Source organism: Curcuma longa, chromosome 8 (genome assembly GCF_044706935.1).
Source record: "Curcuma longa cultivar G26 ecotype Majalengka, Jawa Barat chromosome 8, ITB_CL_G26_1.1, whole genome shotgun sequence".
In the NCBI taxonomy this organism is placed as follows: Eukaryota; Viridiplantae; Streptophyta; class Magnoliopsida; order Zingiberales; family Zingiberaceae; genus Curcuma; species Curcuma longa.
Genome location: NC_133868.1, coordinates 2,336,773 through 2,352,329, shown reverse-complemented (window position 1 = coordinate 2,352,329; position 15,557 = coordinate 2,336,773). Strand labels below are relative to the sequence as shown.

At 42.7% G+C, this 15,557-nt stretch overlaps 1 protein-coding gene and 1 long non-coding RNA gene across 2 annotated transcripts; one reads left to right on the top strand and one right to left on the bottom strand.

Moving 5' to 3' along the window:
- Positions 1-9,870: 9,870 nt before the first annotated feature.
- On the bottom strand, positions 9,871-11,404 carry LOC141833758 (ammonium transporter 3 member 1-like). The gene is made up of 2 exons (XM_074721255.1): positions 10,751-11,404; positions 9,871-10,683 (listed from the first exon to the last, which is right to left on the bottom strand). Exons 1-2 carry the CDS (start codon positions 11,402-11,404, stop codon positions 9,871-9,873), a joined length of 1,467 nt encoding a protein of 488 aa, XP_074577356.1.
- Positions 11,405-14,287: 2,883 nt separating this feature from the next.
- On the top strand, positions 14,288-15,557 carry LOC141832982 (uncharacterized). Its single transcript, XR_012602180.1, has 3 exons — positions 14,288-14,402; positions 14,481-14,550; positions 15,476-15,557. It is a non-coding gene; the product is annotated as an uncharacterized LOC141832982 (long non-coding RNA).

Sequence of the window (15,557 nt, the reverse complement as noted above, 5' to 3'; positions counted from 1 at the left end):
GATAACCAATTATGATGCTCCACATCATGGGGAAGATGAAGAGACATATGCCACCTCATGGTCAATGTTTGACTTGACCAAGATTATGTGGCATATGTGATGGCCAATGATGATGCTCCACATCATCAATAAGTGCCACCTCATGGGAGTTACCAATAGGGATTGTAACTCATGGCTTTAATGGAGAAATTAAATCCCTCCTTGATGAGGAAGTGGCCGGCCACTTGAGTGAAGCCTTGGTTTTGAGAAGTGATTTTGTTCACATTCTCATTTTTCATTCTTTCTTCTTCCTTGCTCTTGTGTGGCTTTCTCCTTCTCCTCTCCCTCTCCACATCTGACCGAACACTCTATAGAGTGCTAGCACACTCAAGGTTTGGTCTCCTCCATCTCTTGTTCGTGTGGATACCATTAGAGAGGAGTGCACTTGACTCCTCTCGAGATCCGGCGAACCAAAGGAGCGAGCGGGATACGCGAAGGGCTTCGCATCAAGGGTAAACTCTAAACATGTAGATCTAGAGTAGATCTAAGTAGAAAACAAATTTTATATTTCGCACGGATCCGGTGGCAAGCTGAATCGGGGTTTTCCGCAATGCAAAAAGCGGTTTTTGCGGCCCGATTTGCTAACAGTGATAAGAACTGGTTTATTAAAATAGAATGTTTAGGAAGAATCCTATTCATTATTGTATTTTCTTATTCATTACTGTATTTCAGTATAATTTTGAAACAGAGACAAAAGAAAAAGCTTTGCAAAACGCTCAATTAAACAATTCATACAATTAAATTAAAAAACTAGTAGTACCCCTCCCTAAAGTCCACTCCTTCCCCATACTACGAGTGAGAGGGAAAATGTAAAGACTACCATTAAAGCAGCCCAAGCGAGACTTACAATATCCATATGAATTATGTCTCCTATCTCTATGAAGGAATTATTTAATTATTGATCTGGAGATCAAAGTGGTTAGGCGACTCCTCTGATTTAGCCACCTGACTCCTCCTATTAGGTTCACCCGACTCCTCCGATTTGGTTCACTCGACTACTTCAACGTGGCTACCTTACTCCTTTAGCATGACCACCTGACTCCTGCAGCTCAATCACTCGATGTCTCAGGTTCAGTTCACCCGACTTTGGCTAGGTCATTCGACCCTCCGTCTCAACTTGTTAAATCCTGTCAAGTCGATTGTCCTAGGTCGGGACTTACATCTTACGTGGCTTATAGTACCGATTTTCTCGGAGAACATGAGTAACACATCCTTTTCTCTTGTAAGACATGGGTAACGTAGTCGTTTCTTCCGAAAGATGTGGCAAACGTATATGCCACGTGAAGGCATGGTCGCAACCCTTTAAAAGGTCACCTGCTTCTGCAAGCGCAGGTACATACACACAAGCATCTAAACTCCACTATTATTTCCATTACTTGCTATATCTTTCTTTAGTCCTTGTGCTAACTTGAGCGTCGAAGTAGCCACACCGAATCCAATCTAGTGCCCTTTATAATTCTGATTGAGTGTTATAGACATCCCAGGTGTTTTCTTCATCATTATAATCTTCGACATCTACCTCTCAGTAGTTGCCTTCTGTTGACTCGCCTGACCGCGATCTCAGATAGGAATAAATTAACATTGTCTGTGGGAACTCACCTGAACTGAAACGTTGAGATAGTGAAACCCAGGAGAACTATCGAGTATCCTAATTCCGCGAGAGATGTAGTCCGTGATGAGACTATCACCATGGCTAAGAAAGAAATTCAAGTATTGGTGGACAAGGCATGACAGTTGATTCTGCAAAGACTCCCTCCAGCAAATTCGACTCCTGAAGTAGTCAATGCCTTGACCAAGGTGTCGCCTATTCCTAGTTGAGTGCCAATGGGTCTAGGAGGTCCTCCTCCTACCGCCTTTACTAAACAACAGAGTAAGACAGTGATCCCACCTAGTGAGCATTCAGATGGATCAAGGGTGGGAGAGACACCACCTCTGAACTGAAGTAAGCGCAAAGAACCCACACTTGTGGAAAACACCAATCCATGTCTTGAATGATGAACTACCCTATAATTTCTGGGTGCCTCAGCTCATAGATTATAACAGATCATCTAATCTTGAGGATTACTTGGGTCAATTTGAGAAAAATGTCATACTCCATTAATATACAGACAACGTCAAGTGCAGAGTCTTCCTAACAACTTTTTGGGCCCTGCTCAGCAATGGTTTGACCGATTATCATCCTCATCAATTCACACATCTGACGACTTTAAGGTCGTGTTCCTGCAGTACTTCACTAGTTGCAAGTGGTACCATAAGACACCTCTTAATCTATTCATCCTGAAATAGACAGCTAAAGAAAGTCTATGATAATACATACATCGATTCAACAGAGTCGCCATGGATGTGCCCTCAATCACCTCTGAAGTGCTCATCAACGCTTTTTCCAAGGTTTGAAAGAAGGAGGCATCTTTCAGATCCTTGCAAAGAAGCCTCTGACGAGCTTCAACCTTCTTTTGGATCGTGCACAGAAGTATATCAATGTGGAAGAAGTCTAACCACGAAGAAGGAAGTTATGGCATCAACATTAGTGTTGGCTCAATCCAAGCGCAAGGCTCCTCCACCACCTATTTGACATAAAGAGCCAATCATTCATTACCAATATGTCGCGACTCGGATAGGCATGCAAACGGTGCAAACCATGGAGGCCATCTCAACTTCTGACCTTGAGCACAATAGGTCGAGTAATGAGAAGGAGTGATATTGTACTTTTCATCGCTCTTGTGGGTATTTTATCCACGAGTGTAGGCAGAATGCCAGAGAGATCCATCATGCGATCGAGGAGTGTTTGCTTACCGAAGATCACCTCAGAGGTCGTCTCGATAATTACCTGATCAATATGCTCGTGGGGATAATTCCGAACACTGAGTCCATAACCAAAGGGGATCGTTGAATCGCCAAACTGATCATCAAAGGGACACGCCCTCGCGAAGGAGGTATCGGTCTCGAGAGCCCGCTCATCGTCGGTAGACAACCAATCTTGAGGATGTTAGGAGGGATCCCCGTGTCGAGGGGACATTAACATGATATCGAGAGGCTTGACCGATGGAGATTCAAATCGAGCTCGAAAGACTTATGGTCGAAGGCTCGAGAGTTATGAGATCGGTACCAAATCTCAGACAGAGACAGGTCCTTCGATTAATTTTGACCCTCGAGACCTAGAAGGGGTTGCTACTCCCCATGAGGATGCACTGGTGATATGGGTTGTCATAGCTAATTATAACGTCACGAGAGTCTTCCTCGACATAGGAAGCTTAGTGAATGTGCTCTTTAAAAAGACCTTTGACCAGATATAGATAGATCGACACGAGCTACAACCCATCTCCATGATGTTGTTCGGATTCACCAAACATGAGGTGGAGCTACTGGGGTAGATTAGTCTCGCGTTGCCTTTGGGAGAATAACCCTTGAAGCGGACTAGGATCACTATCTTCATAGTGGTCGACGACCCATCTGGCTACAACATCATCCTAGGACGACTCGTCTTGAGCTCATTCCAAGCTATGATTTTCACCTATCATCAGAAGATGAATGATCAATTGGGCGAAGTTAGAGGTGATCATACTACTACAAGGAAGTGTTATGGGGTTCGTGAAAAAGTCAAAAAAACCATAGGAGATGAGGTCTGCACGTCCATGATATCCCTCCAACTCGGCCAACTGAGGGATATGAAGATGTCTCAATAATGCTTGAGCAGCCGAATCGAACTACTCGGGTTATAGCCGACCTCCCTCTCGAGTTGAAGGGAAAAGTAATTACATGTCTATCCCATAATTAAGATGTCTTTGCTTGGTCGGCCAAGGAGGTTATGGGGATATCGTTCATCATCATGGAACATTGACTCAACATCGACTAAACATCGACCCAGAAGCTAAGTCCATCCAACAGAAAAGGGCACTTTGGGCTCGAAAAGGATAAGATAATCAGAGCCGAGATTACCAAGTTGATGGAGGATGGGCACATTCATAAAGTTCAATTTCCGACTAAGTTGGAAAACGTGGTGATAGTTCCCAAGCCAGGAAGCAAATAGAGGGTATTCATAGATTTTCGGGACCTCAATAAAGCTTACCTGAAAGATTGTTACCCCTCCCCCGAATTGATCAACTAGTGAACTTGATTTTGAGTTGCAAACTCATATGCATGCTAGATGCATATTAAGGCTATCATTAGATTCCCCTAACAATTGAAGGTCAAGAAAATATCAGTTTCATTATCTCGACCGAAACTTTTTGTACATGGTTATGACCTTCGAGTTAAAAAAAACATGGACAATATATCAATGGTTGATTGACCAAGTATTCAAGCATCAAGTCGGTAAGAATGTCGAAGTCTATGTTGATAATATTTTGATCAAAAGTACTCGCGTTAAAAACTTAATTGGCGATATTGAGGAGACTTGTGGTACGCTGCGCCAGCATGATCTCAAGCTGAATCCGAACAAGTATGTTTATTCAGAGTCAAGAGCGGGTGTTTCCTTTGATACATCATGACTGAACAAGAAATTGAAGCAAACCCCGAGAAAGACCAAGTGTTATAGAATATGCCCTCTCCTCAGAACGTCAAAGAAATACAAAGATTAGTTGGTCGAGTCACCACACTCTCCCGATTCATTTCTAGGTTAGTCGACAAGAGTCTACCTTTGTTAAAGGTTCTTAGGAAGTTAAGCTGATTCGAATGAAACGAAAATTGTGAATAGGCTTACATAACTCAAGGCATACCAGACACAACTGTCTTTTCTTTCCAAGCGTAAAGAGGTTTTACAACTAGTCATCAAGTTGAACTTTCAAACTTTCAATAATGAGGCCGAGTATGAGGCATTGTTTGTTGGGATTCATGCTACTCAATAGGTTAGCACATCCCGAGTTATCATTTACTCTAACTCCCAATTGACCACACAACAACAAAGAAACCTTTGAAACCAAGAATAACCGACTTCGGGGTTATTTTGGGCTATCAAAAAATTGAGATATGAATTCTACGAAGTTATTTTTTAGAAAATACATTGAGTTGAAAATCAAAAGGCATATGAACTTGCTAGATAGACTAGGTGTCTGCACAAGGTAAGTCATCTGATTGGAGATTTCCATTTATCTCCTTCTTGAACGAGGGGGGCCAAACCCAACCACCTTGAATAAGCTTGACTTCTCAAAAGACGGATAGCTCAATTCATTCTAGTCGAGGATTATTTATACGAGAAGGTCTTCTCTCGTCCTTTGCTTAGATGCCTCATTCTCGAAGATGTCGAATATGTTATGTGTGAAATCCATCAAGGCACTTACAGTAATCACATGGGTGGTCGGACTATGTTCATAAAAATCTTGTTGGCGGGCTACTTCTGATCGAGTCTACAAGCAAATGCAACCAAACTAGTTCATACCTGTGTTGTCAACTATCAAATGCATCAAAACATATCATGAGCCCCTACAGAGTTCTTAAAGATATCCACTACTTCCTGTCCCTTTGATCAGTGGGGAATAGATAACATTGGTCCCTTCCTTATTGGACTCTGCCAGAAAAAGTTTCTTTTGGTGGTGATCAATTATTTCTTCAAGTGGGTGGAAGCTAAGCTCTTAGTGTGGATAATGGAAGACGTTGTGCTTAAATTCCTATGGAAAAATATCATATGTCGATATGACCTTCCTCGTCGATTGGTATTTGACAATGGCTGGCAGTTTCAGAGGCACAAACTCAGGGAGTGGTATGAAGATTTTGGTATTCAGCAGACCTTCACCTCAGTCGCTTACCCTCATAGTAATGGTCAGGCTGAGGTAATCAATCGAGATATAATTTGAGGACTCATAATCAAGTTTGATCATGTTGGCAGTAGCTAGGTGGAAGAATCATCGAATGTCCTATGGGCTTATAGAATTACTCCTAGTGAAAGTACGAAGATAACACCTTTCCACTTAGTCTACGGAGGAGAAGCACTCGTCCCTGTTGAGGTTGGCATGGAGTCTGCTCGAATACAAGCCTATAACATCGACAATGTCGATAAACGATTGCTCGAGCTCAACCTGATCACTTAGACTTGGGATAAGGTAGCAATGTGACTCTCAGCCTACTGACAACGAATGTGCCAGACTTGTAACTAGAGGGTCATTCCCCGTACCTTCTGAGTCGGTGATTTTGTCTAGAAGAAAATCAAGCCCATGGATGATGTGGAGTAGTTAGCTAGAGCCTTAATGGGGAGGACCCTACTGTGTCACACACAAGCTGAGCTCAGGAGCATACTATCTGGAAGACCCAAACGACAAAGAGTTCAACTGACCATGGAAGGCTCTACATCCGTGACCTTATCGTGTCTAAGGACCTCAAGTACATGTCATTTTTGTGTATCACAAGTACTTATCTACTATGTACTTGTCTTTGTCTCTTCAGCATTTAAGGATTATCTTTCCTTATATATATTTTTTCAAATCACTCGGGTCCCTACATCAAGTCCATGCGTGTTCCCATAAAATCGAAGACACTCAGGTACCTACACTGAGTTCATGTGTGTTCCCATAAAATCAAAGAAATTTGAGTCCATACATCAAGTCCACGCGTGTTCCCACGAAATCGAAGACACTCAGATTTCTACACCGAGTCCACACATGTTCTCACGAAATCGAAGATACTTGAGTTCCTACATTGAGTCCATGTGTGTCTCACGAAATCGAAGATACTCAGGTCCATACACAAAGTCTAAGACACTCGGGTTCATATATCGAGTCCAAGATATTCAAGTTCATACACCGAGCCTAATACGCTCGGTTCCATACACCAAGCCCAAGACACTCAGTTTCATACATCGAGTTCAAGACACTCAGGTCCATACACTAAGTCCAAGACACTCGGGTCCATATACCGAGTCTAAGATATTCGAGTCCATACACCGAATCTGAGATACTCGGGTCTATACATTGAATCCGAGACACTCGGATCCATACCCGAGTCTGAAACACTTAGGTCCATACCCCAAGTTTGTGCATGCTCTCAAGGCCCTCTCGATTTGACATATGATCCTCTCGACTTGACACATGATCCTCTTGACTCAACACAAGATTCAATAAAATATTATTTTAATAGAAATAGCAAAGGGGGAAACTTTTCTATTTCATTCCAAATTTGATTTACATTGTCTCAGGATTACAAAAAGAAGCATAAACAAAACAAAGCTAATCTAAGTCGGTTAGATCCTCCTGAAGTATATCACCACAAACCTTTTTCGGGCTCATGAAGCCTAGGGGAAGGTCAGCTGAGATGTTGTCCAGATTCCTAGATTCTAACGGACAACTCCATTGAAATCGTACTTAATCATTTTTTAGTACGTGACTATCGAGTAACCCCTAGATCTCTTTCTTTCCTCTTGGTGGCCCAACGCACCTCTTCTCCCGTCTAATAGGCTTCGAGCTCTGCCTCCTGGCCCTCCAACTTGCCCTTCTGGTCTTCCAACTCAACTTTCAGGGCCTCCAATTTAGCCCTTCGAATCCCGAACTCAACCCACTCTTTGTCCAACATGGCACTCGCCACCTCCATCTCTACCTTCTGAATTTCCAACTCGGCCTTTGTCATCACTAATGCGGCCAAGGCCTTCTTTTGCCATTTCTTCTCCACAGAGGCCCACAACTTCAACTTTTTTGAGCGAGCCTTGAACTCATCTTTGATGATTGTTGCCTCAGCCTCCGCTACATTCAGCTCTTGCTGCTACAAACACAGTTGCTCTACTTGGGTTGCAAGCTCAGTTTTGTGTTGCTCCGCCTCTGCCTTCACCTCTTCCCAATTCTTGACTGGGAGGAATCTGTTGCGTTTCCAACTCGGCCAGTCGAGATCTCAGGTCTCGGTGGGAATGGAGGAAGTCAGGGGTTCAAGAGGTCAGCTCCATAATCTTGACTCATTGTTGCAATGTGTATAAAAAAATTAAACAACTGGAGGAGTAACTTTATCCTGACATGGTAAATTTTATAAGTGTTTACCCTAGTCAGGTCTAGTGCAACCAACTTTGTCGAACCCTGAAAGACTTGCACTTTGCCTCATCGTTAGTTTTGGTCCACATCCTAGCCATCTAGTTAGTTAATTTTATTGTGACGCTAGATCGGAGCTCTTGAGGGACCTCTTGTCCTTGAGGTGCATGTGAAGAACTTGGACTATTGGGGCAAGGCACCAAAGAGACTCCCCCCCCCCCCCCCCCCCCCCCCCCCCCCCCTTGTTGAGACCTCAACTCACTAGAATGAGAGTCTAGCTTGGCCAACGGGGATCCTACTTCAACGGGTTGAATGGTTGGTCAAATAGCCACCGATAGGCTCTTCAGTTGAAGGTCCTTGCGGTCGACGCCTTTTCCTGCTAATCCTCAATGTTCTCCTGACTCGTCAGAGACAATGACCATTGCCATTGCCAAGGGTGGGGTGTCGGCAACCCCTCTGTGGCTGCAACTGTATTGCTCGATTAATGGGTTGAGCACTACGCTCTTCCAGTTCAGACTTGGTCAGCTTCAAGCATTGGTTGAAGGAAGCTCTTAACATGGTCTTGGCTGCACGACAACATGAAAACTTTCAGTTAACTATCACATAAGGCAAAGAAAAAAAAATTCTTGCCAAAGGTTGAGGGGAGCTCGACATAAACAGGGTTCAAGCCGAAGCGGAAGAGGAGACCGTCCTCGAGGCAGATATTTGACATCAAATTGGAGGCTAGACATAGTGTCCACTATTGTCAAATAAGTGGACTCCAACTTGAATTGACTTAGAGTTGGTGGCCTCGACAGCTTTGTTTCCTAACTGGTTGTCCACACGAAGGGAGTGGGAGGTTGGACAAAAATATAATGGGTTTTCCATCCCTTATGCAGAGTTGGAATTCTTTTCTAAAAAGCTACAAGAGGGTTTGACTATAAAGTGGACGACGTCATCTTCTATTTGCTTTGGATAAAAGAAATAATGCAAGACTCAGAGGGTGAGGGATATGGTATCTCCTCAGAACCGTATGCGTATATGGTCTAAGTCCCCTCTATTAAAGTCTGACTCCATGGATTCGTACTAAAGAGTAAAAGTACTTTCGATAGCCATTGAAGGATTCAAAGGCAGGGACAATGGGATTCAAAGGCAAGGACAACAAAGGAAACAGAGAGATAATGAAGCTGGCACGAAAGGGGCAAAACACAACAACAGGGAGACTTACAGGAGCAAGAGAATGTGTGTGTGGTTGCCAAGGCCATTGTGGACAAAGCTTCGAAGACGAACAAAATGACGAATGCAGCAACATTCTCCTGTCGTCAGTCCTAATATACCCAACATTCAAAATGTCAACCATTGGATCTAGGAAACGAAAAGATGGGCCATCGTGATGAGCCGTTAGATCATGCACCCAAATCGTTGAGATCTCAATAGTCACTTCAAGTCGAATGCCCGACTTGATATCAACACATGCCAACCTCATATCAAACGATATTAATGCCTAAAAGTGACACTTTTATCATGCCCTTCATACGCTATTACATGTATCTCTTCTTCAGCAAAGGTGGAATCGCTTTTATATGTTCATACGATCATCTATAATGAGGTAAATCAAAAAGCTGTAGTTGACCACAACGGAGGAGAGCATCCTCGCCTCGTCATTTGACTCTTGCTCACTCTACTAAATATGTTCCGTCATAATCAATTCAACTACATTCCGAATACAACAGGGACAATGGCATTCAAAGGCAATGAAGCTTGGGATGAAACATGAGAGCACTAAGTTATAATCAAAGAAAAAGCTCAATTTTATTTATTTATTTGGTTGCCAATTTAATTATGAAACTATTAACTCAAACACAACACAAAACCCTTCTCAACACATTTTAATTTCTAAATGTTGGTTATTTTAGATGTTGATTGCGACTCCGGTCGCCGGCTTCACCTCCAACATCTCGTTGCCGTACGAGCCGTGGCCGTGCCTGTTGACATCGTACTTCTCGCCGTCGCCCCATAGCGCGTAGGCCTCCTCCCCATGCACCGCATCGTCGCCGATGGCGAGCTGTTCCTCCGGCATCCGCAGCGGCAGCACCATCCCGATGACCACGCAGATGACGGAGGTCACGATGACGTTCCACACCATGATGAACAGAGCGCCGACGATCTGCTTGTACACCTGCTCCCCGCCTACGCCGCCGTAGAAGGCCCCGCGCGAGTTGGTGACTGGGAGGAAGAGGTTGCAGAGGGTGGGCTCGGCGAAGAGCCCCGTGGAGACGCCGCCGATGAATCCCGCCACCGCGTGGGTGTGCAAGACGCCGAGGGTGTCGTCCACCTTCTGCAGGAGCCGCGACCGCTTGTGCACCACCATCATGGTGAACCAAGGGATGCTCCCCGAGAGCACGCCCATCAAGATGGCCGCCCAACCTTGGACCAACCCAGCGGCGGGAGTGATGCAGACTAGGCCGGTGATCATCCCCTGCACCGCTCCGATCACGGAAGGCTTCTTGAAGAAAATGACGTCCAGGCAGGTCCAGACGAGGAGGCTGGTGGCGGCGCAGATGTTCGTGTTTAGCACCGCCATCGACGAGTCGATGTTAGCCGAGTAGGGGTCTCCGCCGTTGAACCCGGCCCACCCCATCCACAACAGCCCCGCGCCGGCGAGCATCAGCAACACGTTGTTAGGCGGAAACCTCTCCCTGTCCTTGGTCGAGCGAGGTCCTACCTGTGTTCATTCCGACGCTTAAGCACAATAGTTGGTTGATCAAATGCCGGAGTCAATAGTTTTGTACCCAGTAGGCAGCTGTGAAGCCCGCGATGCCGGAGGAGAGGTGGATGACGTAGCCGCCGGAGTAGTCCATGACGCCCCATTGGAAGAGGAAGCCGCCGCCCCATAGAGAGAAGGCGCCGACGGTGTAGGAGAAGGTGAGCCAAAGCGGGACGAACATCATCCAGGCGCGGATGTTCATGCGGCCGAGGAGCGAGCCGGCGAGGAGGATGAGCGTGATGGCCGCGAAGACGCACTGGAAGTAGACCATGGTGGCCATGGGGTAGAAAGGGGCGATCATGAACGCCTCCACGGTGCCGTTGTGATACTTGTGGGTGGTGGTGGGCAGTTCCGCCTGCTGAATGAGGAACCTCTGGCCCAGCGCCGGCATGGCCTTACCCCAGAAGGGAAGCATCTGGTGGCCGAAGGACATGCTGTAGCCCCAGGTGACCCAGCAGAGGACCACGGCGGCGAAGGCGTAGAGCGCCATGAACGCCGAGTTCACCGCCCATTTCTTTTTCACGATGCTGCCGTAGAGGATCACCAGCCCCGGCACGGACTGCAGCCCCACCAGAGTCGCCGAGATCATCTGCCACGCATTGTCTCCCTTGTTCAGCCATTCCGGCACCGCCAACGACGTGCCCGCCTGGTACGCGATTGGCACAGTCGTCGTCGCCATTGTTGAGCGATCTATCTCTGAGCTCAATTTGACGCATGGAGAAGAAGAGATTGAGGAGGTTTATATACTGATGCTTATGGGGAAAAAAATGAAGAAGGCCAAATCCATGCATAAAAATGATGGTTGGGATTCCAAGGTTTTGATTGGAATCATCAACCAGCTTGTAATATTTGGATTTGTCTGATTCCTTGTTGATCGGCGACTTGATTCCGCATGGCGCTCAAAACAAAGGTTGCTGTTTTTTAAAATCTATCATCGACGTCGTATGTTTTCCTCGGCCGGAGAGTGCTATTTGATCTCCTGCTAAAATATTCAGCGGGGATTTATCGAAAGAAAGGATGCACCTAAAATTTACTATATTTATCCCTTTGAACACATCATCATTTTTAAATTGTTTGATTACTGAGATGGAATTTTTCCCCAACAAGGAAGGCGTTTATTTAAAGATTCAAAATGTTCATTGTCTGTCGACCGGTCTCGGTGAAGACCTTCCTTGCTCGCCTTCTTCCATGTCGTTCCCGTTGTTTCTAGTTGACGTCGATGTAGATGGAGGCGCCGGCTCAATCGCTCTTCTCCATCGGCGTCGAGCGATACATCCTGCTCGAATGGCTCATGCTTCAGGTACCTTCGGAGATCTTCATCTGATTCCTTCACCCAATCTTCAAATCCTAAATTTCGTTTTTTTTTCTTCTCTTTTTTCTTTATTTGCTTTGCACATTTTTTTGGATTTGAACTGGTATTGATTAGGAATGAGCAATCGATTAATAATTGAACTTATCACAACAACCAAACCTTATCCCACTAAGTGGGGTCGGCTAATTGAACTTATCGAATCGATTAAATCAAACAAATCTATTTCTTTAACTAACTAAACCGGCTGAATTTTTTTATAAAAATCGAACAAACCAAATCGATTTTCGACAGTGATTTTTTCATCATCAATTGATTGATGCGATCGACAGATGATGGATAGTTGAGTCCAATTAAACATTTTGAGTCGTGGTTTGTGGTCATTAGTCAATTGATAAAGCAAAGTAGTTGCTTAAATTCTAAATCAGAAATTGAATAATCAATATTTTTTAAAAAAAATAATATTTTAAATTAACTAAATCAAACTTCCTATTTCTATCGATTAATTCAATTTAGGATCTAACCGACATCAGAATAATTTGCTGTCTTAGGAAACTATAATATGTTGCAAAAGTTAGATAAAGAGGTGAACGTGAGTCAAGAAAAAGTTTGAGATTCTAAAAATAATTCAAAGTCTTCATTATAAATTTTTTTCATAATAATTTGCTGCCTTAATGATTCTACCATATTGATGAATGTCTCTATTTCCACCATTGTTGCTTAAGTTACAACTTGGATACATTACCCTGTCAGTGTCCTATATCCCTATGCAATTTTTTGTGATTCAAAATAGGTGAAATTAGTTAGATATTGTTCAACAACTTCATCTTGAAGATGTGTATGGTGATAAAGATTTGTACTTAGAATGTATTGAGCTGACTGTAATAGTATAGAAACATTTTCTGTTTATAATATGTTTAGAAAATCTGACAATATTATCACCTTATTCTTTGGATACAACAGCTTCAATATCACACAACTTCAATTTGTTTCACTTCTCTTCTTGGTTGCAATAGCTATAGTTGACAATTACAAATAGTGTATTGCTACTGTTTTCATGTCTTCTTTTTGTACATGCATTTTTCTTTTCAGTGAATCAGAAAATTGTTTTTCTTTTTGTATATATGCAGACTTGACAGAGATAGCAAGTTGACATTGAAGCAATACGAGTGAATTCTTCATTGACAAATCAAAGTCATTGCTATATTAGCTTGGGGAAAAAAGTTAGCAGCATGCAAAATAAGAAGTATCATGCATTCTCAATAGGTAGTTATTTTAGAATCTTTTTCTAGTTTCTTCTTGTTTTATAGAACACTTACTGATTTACACGCTTATAAGATATAAATGGTAACTGTAGGACATTGAAATTTTATGACTTCCTTTCTTTATGAGGATGATACAGTCGGTAAAGGCAGGAATTTGTACTGGGGCATGATGCATCTCTTTTGACGTTGATTTAGGTCTCACACTCTCACATAATATGTTGATTACATGGTAGCTAATTTACTTCTTGGAAGTATTTCACCCTAGTGACAGTAAACATGGCACCTCTTCCTTTTGAGAGCATCCCTTTACAAATAATTTATACTAATTTTATCTTTCTAAAATATATGTTTTGCGGGGGACTTAGTTGCTTGATCTAAACATGGGAGCTGAATGCAATTCCAACTTTTAACAGTTGATCAGGATTGTGTCTCCATAGGATGGGTGTATTATAGATACCTGATGTATCAGGCTATTAATTGTGATGTGGTATAAGCTTGTATTCCTGTTCACTTATTTCATGATATATATTTGTTGATGAAAATTTCATTTCTTAATTGTGATTATTTTGTGGTTCAGGAATGGGCATTTTGGGTCCTTCAAAAAAAAACATCACCTTCCCTATATGGAGCTATTAAAGAAAATGTTAGCACCTGTGTAGTTAAACCAAATATGATGAGCTCCAAGTTTGAGATAGCTAAATTTATTTCACAAAAAAGAAAAAAGCAACTATGTAAAGATTCAGGCAAGATATTAAACCCAGTGAGATGTTTGTCCTTCTCCAATGCCATCCTTTTCCTCAAGAAGTAAAGAATGCTGGGTGCTCAACTCTCCTCTTATTGTGCATGTTATCTTCAATGTGGCAGTAGACGACAAACCTTATAATTGCAGTAAAAGATGGCAGAAAATAAAGTTGTAATGGATGCAACTGTTTCTTACTTTTTCCTCTTATTGGCCCCCTTCTTCCTTCTCCCTCTTCAGTTATAGGCATCAAAATGGCTAGGATTTTCTGTTTGATTAGCCTGAAACATTTTCTGTATCTTCTGGCAGTATTCACGTTTTTGCTGGTGGTAAGCCAGATGAGTTATCAGATCTGTCTTGGAGGGTAGATATACGTTTATTCTATTAGGATTTATAGCTTCACCTGGTTGCACTGAGATCATGCTACTTTGCTTTGTTTCAGGGAAACAGTGCTTCACCTGATTGTCAATCTTGTTGAGGTAAAGCCAATATGCTGATAATCCGGAACAGAGGTCAGCAGTATAGTGCCTTAATGTTCCAAAAGTTTTGTTCTTCTGGTTCACCTTATCGTTTGTTTCGTCCTCGAGGAATAGGAACACACATGTAAACAAAACTTTACCTTATGAATTCTGATCCTCTTAACAGATGTGCCTTCTTTTTTGGCAGTGTTGATGAACAATTAGCTATGTAGCTACCCTTGTAAGTAATAGAAGATTTTGATCCGAATCCAGAATACCAGAGTAGAAACAATACCACTAGCATGTTTATATATTTGAACTTTTAAAAATTCAAATACTAATGTGGACGGCTATCTATGGGCTTGTAACTTACTGTTGATTATTCAGTCAAGTTTTAGTCATGTATTATTGAAATATTCAGGCGAGCATATAAAATTATATTTCTAATACAGACCTATTACACAGCAAGCCTAGAACATATGCTCAGAATACAAATAAAATTTCTGGCCGGCTTTTGGGCCACGAGGAGTGGGGCTTTGAATCATCTAATCTGGTCAGCAGCCTGGGGTCCTCAATATTCTAATCAGTTACTAGCATCTCAAAGCTGATACCCTAGTCCATTTGTCCTTATGAATAATTCTTGATTGTATTTGTTCTACCTTCTTCTTGTTTGGTTATTGTGTTAGTTCTCTCCTTTTCACAAGTTTATAGTGAGTTACAGGTTTGGAGTACTTTTGCTTCTTGGGAAGCATATGTATGGTTTTAATTACTGGTTTCATCAAGGCCTTTGAAATGATTTATTTTTCTCCTTACATTGTTCAATTTTCAACTGCTAACTTTTACCTGTTGAATAAATACATTTTATTAGGTACCTAAATAGAAGGCCAATCTTTACATGTTGGTTAAATTATATCTTCTTTTTTTGCTTGAAATCTATGTATATTTTGCTTGAAGTCACTCACAAGTAGATATTCTATAGCTCTAGGATGTATCTGAACTGCAGCTAAAGCTCAGTGAGAACTCAAAGAAACTGTCAAATCTGCAGCAGATGGTTCAGGAAT